Source organism: Culex quinquefasciatus, chromosome 2 (genome assembly GCF_015732765.1).
Source record: "Culex quinquefasciatus strain JHB chromosome 2, VPISU_Cqui_1.0_pri_paternal, whole genome shotgun sequence".
NCBI classification, from domain to species: Eukaryota; Metazoa; Arthropoda; class Insecta; order Diptera; family Culicidae; genus Culex; species Culex quinquefasciatus.
In genome coordinates this window covers 126154763-126170630 of record NC_051862.1, presented here as the reverse complement: position 1 = coordinate 126170630, position 15868 = coordinate 126154763, and the positions used below count along the sequence as shown (strand labels likewise).

Here is a 15868-nt window from a genome sequence, read left to right as displayed (position 1 = left end):
GATAACAGTTCAATTGTTAGCAAATTAACATGTTGTTTCATGCATTGTTCCTCTTGCCCCAACGGGTTGTTCGTCTTGCCCCACTAGTCGAGTTAAACGTACGGAAAATCAAAAAAATTTAGATCATTTTTTACATTAAAACACAGGATTTTTTTAAAAAACTTGCTCTACAAAAGTCTCAGTCAAGACCTGGAATAAGATGATTATACAAAATCCGACAGATTTTTTAACGTTTTTAATGGATTATAACGAGCATTTCCTTAGCTTGTTACACTTGCCCCACTTTCCCCTATATTGTTCTACTGAAAATGCCTTTTAATTCGGATTTTTTTTTCGAATTTTGTTTCGAAACACCCCGGTGGTTGGTCACTTTTTCGTTTGACACTTTTTTAGTTGGTCAAAGTAAAACTTAAAAGGTACGAACTGTCACTTTATACACGGCGCTCAAGCACACTATCAAAACAAACGTTTGGTAGTGTGTGTGAACTCCGTATAAAAGGGGTGCCAAACTAAAAACTGATCCCGTTCGTTTGACAACAGTTGGTGTCAAACCATCGGCGTTTGAGTGTATTGGAAAAATGTCCACAGAATCCGAAAATGCATTCCGTTTTCTGATTCGAACTAATTTTTATTGAGAAAATCAAGACACTTAAAGAATATATAAAAAAATTATATTTGGTTTGATTCATTTCCGTCTGTGATTTTTCTGAATTACCTAGCAGCAAATATATCGATTTTTTCTATTTTGTTTATTTCTTTAGTCTATCAACAAACAATTATTCTAGTAAGAACCATACAGAGTTTTGGAGGATTCTTAAGCAGTCTGTATTTCTTTTATCTCAATGGATACAATTACTGTTTGATGTAGTAGTAAGCGAAAAACAGGAGAGCAATTTGCAAAGAAGCCTGCTGCGAACTATAATGATTTATAATTAAATTTTATTACAAAAAATATGAAACTCAATAAAAGGAAAAAAACGCATTACTGTAGATTCATTGCTGTAAAGATACTTGTCTTGAATTATTATAAGTTGATCAATTTTCAGCACACATCCCGTTAAATCGAAAATTGAATCTCGCTATTTGTAACGCCATTTATCACCGAACTTATGTCGTTAAGCTAGCAGCGGAGCTCGGATGATTAAGTGGTGTTCTAACCTGTTCAAAAAGCAATTAATTTGGGAAGCATTCTACGGTGGCACTTCTCCGATTCGCCCCATTCACGCACGTACCAATTTGTTTGATTTTATCCCTCGTTAAATCTGCCATTCAACAACGTCTTACAAACTAAAGTACTCTTCACCGCAGGATCTTGGTGCGAGCGGGCGCCGAGATTTATGTGCCTTCCCCCATACCCAACATCACCTAAGGTCACACTAGGGTAAATACATTGGCGAGAAAGTAATAAAGCTTCGAGGTGTAAGTATTTTTAGTTTATTACAGCTTTTACCGGGCGTAGACGAATAATGGCGCCTTTTTTGTACGAATATATGGGAAAACATCTTAATGCGATTCACCACATCGCGGTGTGGTATAAGCTGCTTACACACACATGAAACGATTTTCCACGCCCCGACTCACACGACCACCCACCCGGCCCAAGAACCACCCTGTCAGGGTGTTGTCTCAATTTAGAGTCAAAATCTTGCTAAGAAAAACAGTACAAATCGATTCATTAGGGTTGTAATATTACAGCTATAGCTATATAACTATAGTACCAATTTTACCCTGATATCAATCTTCAAGCTTTTGTATTTGCTCATTTCTACGACATTTTGTCCATATTTTTTAAATAAAAAAAAAAAAATAGAAAATAGCATTATTCACGGCTCCTAAAACCTTAATAAATCTAAATTTAAAACAAATGTGTGAACTCAAAACTGAAATTGGGCCATCACCCTGCCCTGGTAGATTTGCCTAGATCAGGGTGTCAGAACACGCTGCTGGGTACGGATCGGAAGGGACGCCGCCGGTGGAAGGCAATTCATCACACCACTAGTAAGTGTCACTTGGCATTTAAGCGCCATGGCGTCAAACGATTCACCGCACCGTGGCCACCCGCATTTTCTCAACGGACGGTGGGAGGGTGGCTGTCTTAGCGAGCGGGTGTGGTGTTGACGAGAATCGTTTAAGCTACTTTATCGGCCTGTCGGCTGAAACACTTTGTACGTTCTGCAGTGCGTGTAAACAATGTTTAGCGTTGTTTTTACTTGCAGGTGTAAAACCTGAAATTTTATTGTGGACATTTTTTAAAAGTATGTTCAAGAATAAATGTATGAATTATTGAAACAAATTCAACTTTCAATAATTCAACAATATTAAAAACATTTTGAAAATAATCAGCCGCAGATTTTTTTTCAAATATGTTGACAAAAACAGTATTCATTCATTCTCAAGTGTCACCCCCACTTTGAAAATGCCTCATCAATTAGTCGCCGAGCTCTTACAAAGAAGGGCGTCTCGCTTGCTTTCTCACATCCTCACCTTAAGTAGAGTAAACCTGCACTAATCTCGTGAATTAGTCCGCAGTTGGCTGTCAGCAAAGCAGCGGTGGCGATGGCCCCCTTATCGCGGCTTATTTGAAAGCTGAATGACGCTTTCGACAGCTCTCTTTCACTTGATGGAGGCGTGACGTCGTTTTCTGTGACATTGCGGCTGCACACAGTGCACAGTGGTCCAGATCGCAAAATTAAGTGGAAAATGGATTTTCCGAAAAATGGTTAAGTTTTGGAGCTTTGGTGTCTTCAGAAGAGTTGTTGCATATGGAAAGGCGCAACTTTTGGTTTGGTTGAAAATTAGGTGGTTCGTTAGGGTGATTTTGGAAATCTAACTTACAGAATATTTTGGGAATTTTTCGTCTTCTGAAAGTTGACGGGCTTGTTAAAGCAACTTTGTCGACACCAAATTTTATCTCGTAATCTACGCCTTCTACGACCAAATTATAGAAAGCATCTGAGTAAACCTTCAAAATCAGTTTAACGTGGCAATTCAGGGTTGTTTTAGTGGTATTCGGGGCACTTTTAGAGCTTAAAAACAAACATTTTATTATCTAACAAGTCAATTTGATTAAGGGTCAAGTTACAGCGATTTTAAAAAGATGCAAATTTAAAACTTAAATATCTCGAAATGGCGCAGCAAATTTTAAGCACAGGTTGCATTTGAAAGAGAGATCCAGCACTACAAACTGCCGAAATCAGGGGTGTTTTCTTAAACTCGAGATATCTTCATTTGAAAAGTCTAATTTTCAAGGGTAAACCTTATGGGACCACCTAACGAATTTCGAAAAATCAAATATATGTTTTTCCATGTAATTTTGCCCGCTGAATCTGAATCTGCCTCAGAATTGACCCAAAATGTCGAAAATCGATTTTGGTCATATTTTTGGTTTAAATGATATTTTACATGGAAACCCAAAATATGACCAAAATCAATTTTTGACATTTTGGGTCAATTCTGAGGGCAGATTCAGATTCAGCGGGCAAAATTACATGGAAAAACATATATTTTGACAATTTTCGAAATTCGTTAGGTGGTCCCATAAGGTTTACCTTGAAAATTAGACTTTTCAAATGAAGATATCTCGAGTTTAAAGAAAACACCCTGAGATTTTTTCAGCGTTTGTAGTGCTGGATCTCTCTTTCAAATGCAACCTAGTGCTTAAAATTTGGCTTGCGCCATTTCGAGATATTTAAGTTTTAAATTTGCATCTTTTTTACCTTAAAATCGCTGTAACTTTTGACCCTTAAATCCAAATTGACTTGTTAGATAATGAAAAAGGTTTGTTTTTAGAGCTCTAAAAGTGCCCTGAATACCACTTTTCTCCAAAACTTAACCCTGAATTGCCACGTTAAAAAAACTGATTTTTGAAGGTTTACTCAGATGCTTTCTATAAATTTGGTCGTAGAAGGCGTAGATTACGAGATAAAATTTTGCTGTCTTCGACAAAGTTGCTTGGATTGGCAAGCCCGTCAACTTTCTAGAAGACGAAAAATTCCAAAAATATTCCTGTAGTTAGATTTCCAAAATCACCCTAATCGTGAACCACCCTAATTTTCAACCAAACCAAAAGTTGCGCCTTTCCATATGCAACAACTCTTCTGAAGACACCAAAGCTCCAAAACTTAACCATTTTTCGGAAAATCCATTTTCCACTTAATTTTGCGATCTGGACCACTGTGCAGTGGGTGTAAATTTATTTATTCTTCATAAAACATATCACTGAAAATAAGTGATTTTGTATACCTGAAGGATTAATCTTTTGTTAAACCTAATCTATTTTTTTCTATTTGTCCGAAGCTATTTTTGAATCATAATACAGTCGACTCACTCGTTGTTGTTCTACGCTATCTCCATAATTCTCCATCTATTGATGGTTTGTTTAGTCCCTTCAAACAGTATGTTCTCCTTGCCTCCACATCCTCACTTACTTGAAGAATTTCTTTCTCGATCTTTCCCCTTGGAGTCATTTGTTTCAAAAATTTCTCATTTGTCAGGGTTTGCCCTTTCTCTTGGCTCATATGGACATTTTTCTTTTCGAAACAAATCTGTATGGAATTTGGCGTACACAGAAAAAAATATGTAAATTTACACAGCACGTAATTACTGTTTCTTATGTAAACTCACTCAATGTAATGTTGAAATGTGATGTAAAGAGTAAAAAGTCATGGAAATTACTTCAATGTAAATCTAAATCTAATGTAAATCATGAATCTAATGGAAACGTTGAGCATGGAAACTCAAATCTGATGAATTTCTACCCGTGTTCGGCTTCCTGTAAATTCCTATTTAATGTAAATCATATATCCAATGTATTTCTGCCAAACGTTGACTTCAAAACTACCCGAACTAAAAATAGTTATATTTGGTTCTCTTTCTATCGCTCTCATATTTCGCTTGCCCACTGCCTGAGCCTCGACCTGAACAAGTTGATGCTTTAGACGCTCGTTTATAAAATGCGAAGATGGCTCAGTCGGCAGCGGGTAGCAGCAGTAACACCGAACATCCTACCCGTCGTCCGTTCGATTCCAGTTCAGCGTTATTCCACTTGGCCGTCGACGAGAGAGCGTCCCCTAACTGTGAAACAACTTTTTAAAATCAGAATTTCCTTTTGTTGCCCGCTTCAATCATTTTAAAATAGAACATAGGCCACACCCTTTTCCTACTGCAATCCAAGTCGAGCTTCTCATTTCCATTGGCCAATCAGAATTAGTTGATTTCAACTAATGTAAATGCCAAAAGTAATGTAAATTCCAAAACTAATGTAAATTTTCAAAACTAATGTAAATTTCCAATGAATCTAATGTAAATTTCCAATGAACCTAATGTAAATATACATTATTTATCATGATACCTTTTGGTACATGATAAATAGGGTAAGTGAAATTTCACGATTTCGCGGACAGCGTGAAATCCGTGAAATTTGTCTTTTTCCGCGAAATCCCGTGAAATTTTATGTTTGCGTGAAAATGTAACGATTTTTCTCAAAATATTGTATCAAACTAAAATAGGAATAAAAATAATCGTAAGAACTACTGTAGAATCAAGTGAGTGAATAACCTTGTTCAATTACTAATATAGGGTTAGTAAATTTTGACAATATATGTTCGCCGACGGTATAAAACTGTTGAAATTTATCAATTTTCTCATTTTTTTTCAAATAGCATCATCATCATAATATTTCAACAAAAAAGACTATCTCAAAAAAAAAAAATATTATTAGTTTTCAATTGAAAAGCTTAATTCGAACCATTTGAAGAATTGTTCAGGTTTTCCAGTATTTTAGAAACTAACTAAATTTATTAAAATACTACTCTTTTACTTGAAAGGTATAATTTCAAAAGAAATTAAAATAATTCAGCTTTGTTTTATTCAAAATGAAATAAAGAGTATTTTTTATCTTTGAACCTTTAAATAAAAATTTCTGGGCTCTGTTTAAATAATTTTATTATTAGGGTGGATGATTCTCTTGAAAGTTAAAAATAGCACCTTTTTTGTTTTCTGTTCTAATTTTGAATAAAAATTTCTATTTCGTTACCAATCATATAATTAATTTTTGCCTATTGATTTTAAATTAAGCTTTAGACAATGGAGATGAAAACCTTAAATAATATTTTGAATTGACTAATTGTCGCGGAAAATTGAAACTATATCACTCATTTTGGCTAGACAAGATTGTTGAATCTGATATGATTTACATGAAATTCAATAAAATGTAAACTGATAAATCAGCGAAAATTTTTTAGCATTATAGGTCGAATATTAAAAAAAACAGTTCAACAAATAAAACAGATTAAACAGATGGAATCTTTTTTGAAAATAAGGACATTTTATTGTGCCAAGTTAAAATTTAGCGAGGGTTTTTCTTTTAAGTTTATTGAAGAATAATATTTAATGAAGCTAAAAAGTAGGTACTTTTTGTGATTTAAACATAAGCTTTTCAGAGTTACTTTTACATTTTTCACGTTCCGTGAAATTTGCGTGAAATTTGGTGTTTTGAAATTGAGGTCCCCGTGAAATTTTCTATTTTCGAGCGTGAAAAATCACTAAGCCTAATGATAAATAATGTAAATTTACAGGAATATTTTTTTCTGTGTACCGTCATCTGGGGTTAATAAGGGTAGCCTTTTTAACCATCTTTCGCTCAATATTTTTAATGTTTTGAGTGGGTTAGATAAGAATAAATACAGAGCATCAAAATTACTGCATCGATTTCCAAATTAATTGTTTTATTTTCAGTAGTTTAATTTGTCTTGTTTAGTTTTATGTTTGTTTTTGATAGTATTTGGCCTATTCAACCACCTCATATAATTAAGTTTTGCCTTTCTAATATTTTCATGTTTTTACAGCCACTTTTTTGCTTGTTTTTCAAATTTTTTTCTGCTAAAGAATGGCAATATTTTTAAAATATTTTTCTTCCCCTTTTCAGACGGTAGTCCCAAATCGTACCACTTTGTTTGCAAAACATATTTTTGCAATTCCGTCGTGAAACTACTTACTTTTCCTGTCATTCTTGAACGACGAAATAGCCTACTTTTCTGTACCAAAAATAACAGAATCGAATAGCAACACTTTTCAAAATAAATGCTGAAAAGTTCTACTTTTCAGCACTCAAATGGGTGCTGAAAAGTTGAACTTTTCAGCACTTGTTTTGAAAAGTAACACATTTCAACATTTTTTTGGATTTAAACGATTTATTGACAAAATACATGAAAATTTGACTTAAAATTTCACTTAGTGTGTGTTTTTTGGAATTGCAAAAAATGTTGTATGGAACTCGTTGCAAAACTTGATTTTTTTAGCACTCTTCGTATTTATCCAACTCGGTGAACCTCGTTGGATGAATGTACGACTCGTGCTGAAAAAATCCACTTTTTGTAACTTGTTGCATAAACTACTATTTTGCAATTCCGTTTTGAAAATGTGCGATCCTTACCGTACGGATTTTCAACCCTTTCTACGGATTTTTAACAGGCCGGATTTCTTGTACGGAACTTTTCGTATAATACGAATTTGTACGGAATTTTAACAACTTTTTAAAAAATGAATTGCTTTTGAATTGCTTTGAGCCAAACTTTTGATAATTAGAAATTTTTATTTAACTTTCAGTTTTATTTTAAAGGGATAACTTGCATCGTTTTCCGGGTTTTCCTCAGTTCAATCTTGATTATCAATAATTGTTCTTTTCAAACTCCTTGAAAAAACATAATTATCAAATAAAAGATCACACAACTTTCTAATGCTTGTGAAAACCTTGTGTTGTGCTTGTGTTTATAGGACCTTTTCAATAAAAACTCTAGAAATGAAAACACTGACAATGATATTATTCGTGAAAGCAAATTTGACATTTTGTAAACAAAAATATGTTTAATTCCCAAATTTTAAATTTATCTAAATAATTCCTTGACCGTTTTTATTATAGCATGGTGGCCAGGGATGGTATTTACTCGTTTCCTCGCCGATGGCGAGGGCTTTTAGGTATCGTCCCTCGCTCAAATCATCAAATTTTTGGCTTTCTCTCAAAACTGCATCAAGAGAGCGAAGCGAAAACGACGCCGATGAAATAGCGAGCAACGAACAAACCGATGCATAAGACGGAAAAAAATCTCTCACACAGCCAGTCCCCTCGCTCAAAAAGCAAGAGAAAGAGCAATCGTGAAATTCTCTCGCCCGTAAGCCCTGTAGAAATGAGTTCATTTGTGTGCGTGAGCTCCAGTGTATGTATACAGCAATTTCGTGTGCGTGCCTCTCCGGTTGGAACGATAGTTCCATCGGAGCGAGCGAGAGGGTATTTCTCGTCGATGTGATGGGCTTTCGATATTCGCGATAGCAAGCCGACCATCACTCGGCCGCGAAAGAGAAGAGAAATTTTAAGAGACGAGGAACGCACCGAAATATACATCAATCATAGTGCGATGGTGATGGTTTACCTACCCTGATGGTGGCATATCGGCAAAGTGTACGGATTTTAGCTCAGCAAGAGTTGGTAGCCTTAGTTATATATAAAAGTGAGTCAAATGTAGAACTAAAAAAAATAATTTATTTCAAAAATGTGCTAAATGTTAAATTATTTATTTCTTGAAATAGAAACAGTTTTGAAATGAATACAATTTCATCAATCATTTAAGTTAATTGAAAAAAGAGAGAAATATTTATGTTTTTATAGGAGCAATACTATGTAAATTTGTCTAGAAAATTAAAAAAATGAAATTCAAACAAGTGTCCGCGTAATTTATGAACTATAAAAATGTATCACTCAGTCGGCCCGGGTTCGGTCCCAGAAGGTCCCGGTGGTATTTTTCGAGACGAAATTTCGTGCTTCCCATTTCATTAGGGCACATATCTTTTTTAACCAAGAGTGTGTCCATTTCACACCCTACGTAAACTGTCATTTGAGTGAAAGAGATACAAAAGTTATGTGCCCTTTTGAAATGTTAGGCTCCATTTGTCTGATCACGCCTTCCGTCGGACGGGGAAGTAGATGTTGGCCCCGGTCTAACCTAGAGGGTTAGGTCGATAGTTCAGTCCAGGTGCAGGAGTCGTCTCCCTGGGTCCTGCCTCGGTGGAGTCGCTTGTAGGCAGTTAGACTCACAATCCAAAGGTCGTCAGTTCGAATCCCGGGGTGGATGGAAGCTAAGGTGTAATAAGAGGTTTGCAATTTCCTCAACAATCAAGCCTTCGGACACATAGTTTCGAGTAGGAATCTCGTAATCGAGAACGCCAAGGCAATGCTGTAGAGCGAATAATTTGATTTTTTTTAAATGTATCTTTCAAGAATTTCCTGAAGATTGCTGAATCACAAATCAAAATAATCTTCAAACCCAACCCACCGTGCACGCATAGTGAGGTGTGTGGAATTACGGGGGGATTTTCGGCTGCACGATTTAGTGAATGGTTTATGGCGCTACGCCTCTCATCTCAGAGCTCAGCTTAGCGCTACCTTATTCATTAGATGACGCCGTCGCCGGCTATGGACCACGAGGTGGAAGTGGTGCTGGAATGAGTGATGTCTTGATTTGGCACTTTTCCGTAAATATTTACTGCACAGGGGGAAAACTCCACGGAAAATGCCCAAGTGTTTTGTATCAGCAGCGTTTAGAATTCCCACAATTCTGACGGATGGATGTCCACCACAGCGTGTGTGCCCGTGGTCAAGGTTTGTTTATGGGGTTTCACTCTTTCTCTAAATAGACCGTCAACAGCTGGTGTTTATCGTGGCCGAATTCCGCCGAAAGTCGGACGTTTTGATTGATTTTGTTTGGGTTTCTGGGGGGGCACGTTTTAGCAAATCTTTAAAACACATAAATTTTACTAGTTGATGATGTACTTTAAAACATTTAAGAATTTTCTAAATGTGAGTTTGATGATGGTCACAATTTATATTAGCTACAAATAACGCTCCCAACAAGGACACTTTATTTACAGAGATTTTCGTAAATCCCTGCAATAAATTAAGCCACATCCTATAAAAATGACACTATGTAATGAATCATCGCATTATCCAGTGGTGGTGAACTTACCCAGGTAGTTTTGGCTGTTCTGCAGCTCGGTCACGGTGAGGTTGTATACGCCGGCCGGGATGGTGGCCACGTGGACGTACCCGTTGGTTTGGCTCTGGCTCTTGGTGTAGATGGCGGAAACGGGCCGGCACACGGAAGCAGCTCCGCACCGCACGGCCCCATTATTCATGAACGTCCCAGATATCACGCCACTATTGTGAACAGCCTGGAATTAAAACAAGAAGAAGAAGAAAAAAACCATTACTCTCTAGCGGATCTCTACCGGGAGTCAACCGTTTTCACGAGTGTTTTTAGTGGGAAAAAGGGAGTGGAGACATATTTTTTGTGTGTTTCGGAAGGGATTCCGGGAAGATAATTTCCCGGTTCCATGCCCGGAGCGTTATCCGAGTCCCTTCCTTTGACCGCATGGTCTTATTTACACAAATGTTCGCCTTTCTGGGGAGTTTTTTTAGTCGGTAAGTGGGATCCGTCTCATGAATATAGGTTGCGTTTAAATTAAGGTAGGGTAGTTACTACAATTCAAATGGCCAATTTGCATTAGAATGAGGTTTAAAGTTTTATTTAAATGAATAAACCTTGTTTTTGTGATCTAAAAGAAATTGTTATATATTTAAACATTTAAGTTTTATCGATTGGTATCACTATTCTCTCGACTCGAGGCCATTATTCTCTCGGTGAGCGCTCCCCAGTTTTGGGTGCGAAAAATATAAATTAATACATTTTTGCACATCTTACCGCTCATGTTTTGTTCAAATGCAATGTTATGAAATTTTAAGAATATTCAAACTTAGATTTTTTACAGAATTTTACCGATTTTTCAACTGTTGAACAGATCGGTAAACCGAAGACTACCGAATTTGGTAAAATGTTACCGAAATTCGATAATGAAGTTCATTATTGTTCATGTTACTACTGATGTTCGGATTTTTTTTTCATTTTGACAGACGGTTTACCGATCTGATCTCAACCGATTTTTCAACTACCGACAGTGGGGTGACATTGGGTCTGGGGATTTGAGATTGTGTCAAAGTGATTTTTTACGGATTTTACCATTTCTCAGGTTTTTCTCAATGAAACTAAATTCTGTTAAAAGGGTTGTGTAGGGGACATCTTAAGATGACTTCGCTGAAAAAATCTCGTTCCTAGAACAAATCCTTGAGGTTGAGGTACGGTTTTAGCCAAAAATGATCTTTCAAAAAATCATTTTTCTAATATTTTTGTTAGAATTGCTCGAAAACTATCCAAATGTTTGAAAATCTCCACTTCAAACATTGTAGCATGTCAATACGATTCCCTCGAACAAGAAACTCTTGTTTTTACCATATCGTTGTATTTGAGCATCACTTTAGTTTCATTTGACCCAATGTCACCCCCTCTAAGGGGTGAGATTGGGTCAATTTTCAAACTATTGGCATTTAAGGTAGTGTTCATCAAAATCCACCATATTTCGGGAAAATGTTGGCAAACTATCTAAGAACAAATCTACGTTGAAAGAGTTTCAATGTTATTTAAATTGTTTTTGTTATTAAGAAATTACGAAAGGTGTATCGTTTTTTGACCCATAGTCACCCTCACTTACGGTACCGAATTCGATACAGAAATCTAAATGTGTTGAGATTCAAAATGTGTACCATTACAAAACAATGATGTTTTGATAGCATTTTATGCCATCTAAAATTTTCAGAATATTTTCAGAAAATTTCATTTATTTGCGTCGTTTCATTTCAAAATTCGTAAATAGTTGCTGAGATATTGAATTTAGAAAATGGTTGGTTTTTTGGGTGAGACTTAGAAAACATCAATTTTCCTGTTTTTAAACATTTGCATGGCAGTCCTTATCCATACCTACAACTTTTCCGAAGACACCAAATCGATCAAAAAATTCCTTCAAAAGATACAATTTTTTGAATTTTCATTTATCATTTGTGTATGGCCAGCTGCCAAAGTTGTATGGAAAATAATATGAACTTACCAATGATGCCAAAAGACTCGTTTGGGCATACCGAAGGCACCAAAATAGTTTCAGCCGGAATAAAAAACACAAAAAATCAAATTATGTACCAACATCTTACAGAATTGCTCATTAGAAGGATGTAAGATTGTGTTCAAAGTAATTTTTCAAAAGGACGTTAGCTATCTTGAAAACGCTCAATGTAAGTCTTAATAAAAAGTTACAAAAAAAAATAAAATAAAGAAACTTTTAAATAGCAAAGGTAAACAAAGAGTCTATCCTGTTCATTCCTAACATAAACATGACGTGAGCAGGACAGACTGGTAGTTTACACTTCGGCTTTGTCCTATTTACATTGTTTTTTTTTGCTTGAAATTTTGTAAAATGCACTCAAATGCATAAGATGACCTAAACCTTGACAACGCGCTGCCTTCGCGGATTTTTTTGCGATTTTTTCTACACGCGCAAAAAAAGGTGGAACGATGTTTTTGATCGCAAAAATTACAGATTTGATCAAATAGAATTCTGAAAATCATTTAGATATCCTAACAAATCACTGCAAAAAAGAATCGATCCGATTGGTTTGGTAATGCCCGAGAACCAGCGAGTTGAAGTTACGGTTCCAACTTTTTTTGAGCCTTGGGAGTTGGAATGTTAAATAAGAATGCTAGCCTTGATGCCAGCTATGATTTGAAAATGAAATAAACAATAGTTTTATAATAGTAGTTTATGCAACAAGTTGCAAAAAGAGGATTTTTTCAGCACGAGTCGTACATTAATCCAACGAGGTTCACCGAGTTGGATAAATACGAAGAGTCCTGAAAAAATCAAGTTTTGCAACGAGTTCCATACAACATTTTTTGCAATTCCAAAAAACACACACTGAGTGAAATTTTAAGTTAAATTTTCATGTGTATTGTCAATAAATCGTTTAAATCAAAAAAATGTTGAAAAGTGTTACTTTTCGAAACAAGTGCTGAAAAGTTCAACTTTTCAGCATCCATTTGAGTGCTGAAAAGTAGAACTTTTCAGCATTTATTTTGAAAAGTGTTGCTATTCGATTCTGTTATTTTTGGTACAGAAAAGTAGGCTATTTCGTCGTTCAAGAATGACAGGAAAAGTGAGTAGTTTCACGACGGAATTGCAAAAATTCATTTTTTACAATTAATTACAGCAAACAACTGAAAATACATCTGAGGTAAACCAAACATGGTGGACATACCCTATGGGGATCTCGTCACTTGAGAAACAAAAAAAAATACACTTGAGACGAAAAACATAAAAAAAGGCGGTTTTAGCGACTTCGAATCGAAAGTGAAAGCTCCGGCAAAACCGAAAGGCAGACTGTGTGGGTGGGGAGTCGATTTTCCTTCCCAAAACTTTCGCCAGCTGACTTGCTTTGGTGGCCTCGGGAAAAACCGCTTGCTGTTGTGCAAAGTCGTCGCGGTGAAAAACCACCAAAAAGGGAAAAGGATTTTCGGTTAAGGAGAGAGAGAGAGAGGAAACTTTGTCCTTTGTCGAGTCGAGTTGTGAAGGCCTCGAGCGCGGTTCGGTCCGGACGACGATGGACGAGATCGGATGACAGAAAGAGGATCTCTTTGGTTGGGTTTTGGGTTTACAGAACACCATTAGCCGACGGCAGGGTAACAGTTGACAGGGTGTGAAAAGTTTTACTTTCTTCGAGAAGCTTTCGGAAGACAGTGAGTGATGTGTGCTGGTGGGAAGTTGGATTTTATCAAACATAAGTGTTCCACTATGTCAATACAGTAATTCCTGTGGAATGTTTTTGCAATCGGTGGAAAATTAGATTCTTTTGTAATGTTTGCTCATTGAACTTCCTATAGCATGTGTATAATTTCGTGGAAAATTAATCAATTCATGTTACTTTTTCCCGGTTAGGTTTTCTAAAAGGCAAAATGGAGGTTTCCAAGACCTTCAGTTTCCTTAACAAGATGAATAGACAGGGTTTCCTTGAAATCTGTAATAGAACCGGAATGCTCAGGGGGAAATTTTTCTTAGAACTTGTTGACGAGTTCTTCGAAGTAAAGGTGTATGCATGCAACACACCCACACCTTTTTCCCTGGCTTGGTTAGGTAACATGTTGTAACGAGAATTAAAAATATGCTTTCATCCATGGAAAAGTTTCCTTGAGAGAAAAAAAGGTTTGGATGTTTTTAATTTCTGTCAGCAGGTAACACATTTTAGGGTAAATTCACCTTTGCTAACATTTAACAATATTGTTTTTTTTATAACAAAAAAAAGGCTATCCCTTTTTGCAACAACTTAATCCAGACAACATGTATTGTTTCCACCGCCAAGTAGATGGAGCACACCCGAAGGGACTGACTAACTGGCTGAGACGATGCGAACATGACGGTTGAAGGAGTTTCTTCGACACTCTTGAGCGAAGCCAAGCTCGCCGTGCAGCACATCGTACACACGGTAATGGTACTTGAAGAGCATTCATTCTCCTCCGTCCCAAGAAGCTGCTTTTGGTCTCCCAACGACAAGATGTTTGTTTTTAATGAATATCTGATAAGGAATGCTTCTTCGGGAAATTGTTGTTTATAGGAAAGTGTTTCAAAAGTGACTTTTGAGCGAAAGTAGGTTACTTCAGAGATTAATTATAAACGAGCTTGTTTGGAGAGTACCAATTGAAACTGATGGCTTCTTGGTAACTATTTACCTTATTCGGTGTGAACTTAGACTTTTTAGTACAAACAGCAAATAAAAATTAAAAATTTCATAATATTTAAAAATAAATCTAGTTATGGCTTGGAAATGACAAACTTTCTCAAAAAATAGGGACACTAAAAATTTATTGACTAAAATTAAAATATGGTTGGAAAAAAACATGTAAAAACGATGGTAAATTATGAAGAAGACATTGTATAACGCTTCTTTATGCATTTTAATCAAATTTTCGGCAAAATAATTTGGAACATTTTAAAAGAGCCAAATATTCAATATCTGGGTGCAGAATAGTTGTCCGCAAAGCGGCCTCAATTTCGAACTGTCAAAGCGGAACCAATTTACTGTTTGAAAAATTATACCAAGAAATGGCAAGTATTGTAATCAATCTATGATTTATTTTGTCAGGAATAAAAAAGTCGAGGGCGTCGACACAGAGTAACTCTGTGGTTACTCTGTGGCGTCGAGCTTTTGATGTGTTCGAAGTCAACAAATTTTTAGAAGAGGGTTGGAATCGAGATTGGCATAATTTGTCGCTAACATTTAAATAAGCGCTATGTCTCACGCAAAACCTATGTTTATGAGGTTTTTTGAAATGTTAGCGACGAAATATCAATAGCTATGAATGGCACCAGCTAAAAAATATTGAATAAATTTACTCCGATATTATCACTGCGCTTCAAAGATACAAAATCAAGGAACTTCCATTCGGTTGCTCTTCAGATTCATAAAATTCCACCCACTTGTGACGCAATTGTTCGTCACGTGGAAAACAAAGATTGACTCTTTTGGCCGCTCATTATTTAGTCTACTTACAAAAAAGCGCAAAGCACTTAATTTTACAGCAAAAACTTTAAAATCAACAGATCTAAAATGTTTCAAAACAAGTCACTTCAGCAGCAAAAAATATGTCACGCTTGAGCTTGAACATGGCCTTCTACTTTGTTTATATTTAAAGCTGTAGTGCAGTTGTATTAGTGGAGAGCTGTAGGGATCATTCGGAAATCACGTTACGCATTCTGTCTTTTCAGCACCCAGTTCAATATGACCAACATTTAAAATGCTAGTTTTGATTCAAATTGAATTTTAATTTTTTTTTTGAAAAGCTCATACAATTTCACAAATGAGCAATTCTCTACCAAAACCGGAAATGGATTTTATTTGTATTTTTTGATTTGGCTCAAATTTGTGGGGGCCTTCCCTATGACC

The 15868-nt window shown here is 36.0% G+C and overlaps 1 protein-coding gene across 1 annotated transcript in view; it reads right to left on the bottom strand.

The window, feature by feature from the left end:
* Positions 1-15868, bottom strand: part of LOC6038269 (thrombospondin type-1 domain-containing protein 4) — a 332455-nt gene that overhangs the window by 21124 nt on the left and 295463 nt on the right. Inside the window, exon 8 of the mRNA XM_038252070.1 lies at positions 10017-10221. Within this exon, the coding sequence (XP_038107998.1) occupies positions 10017-10221 (205 nt within the window). The remainder of the gene's footprint in view (positions 1-10016; positions 10222-15868) is intronic.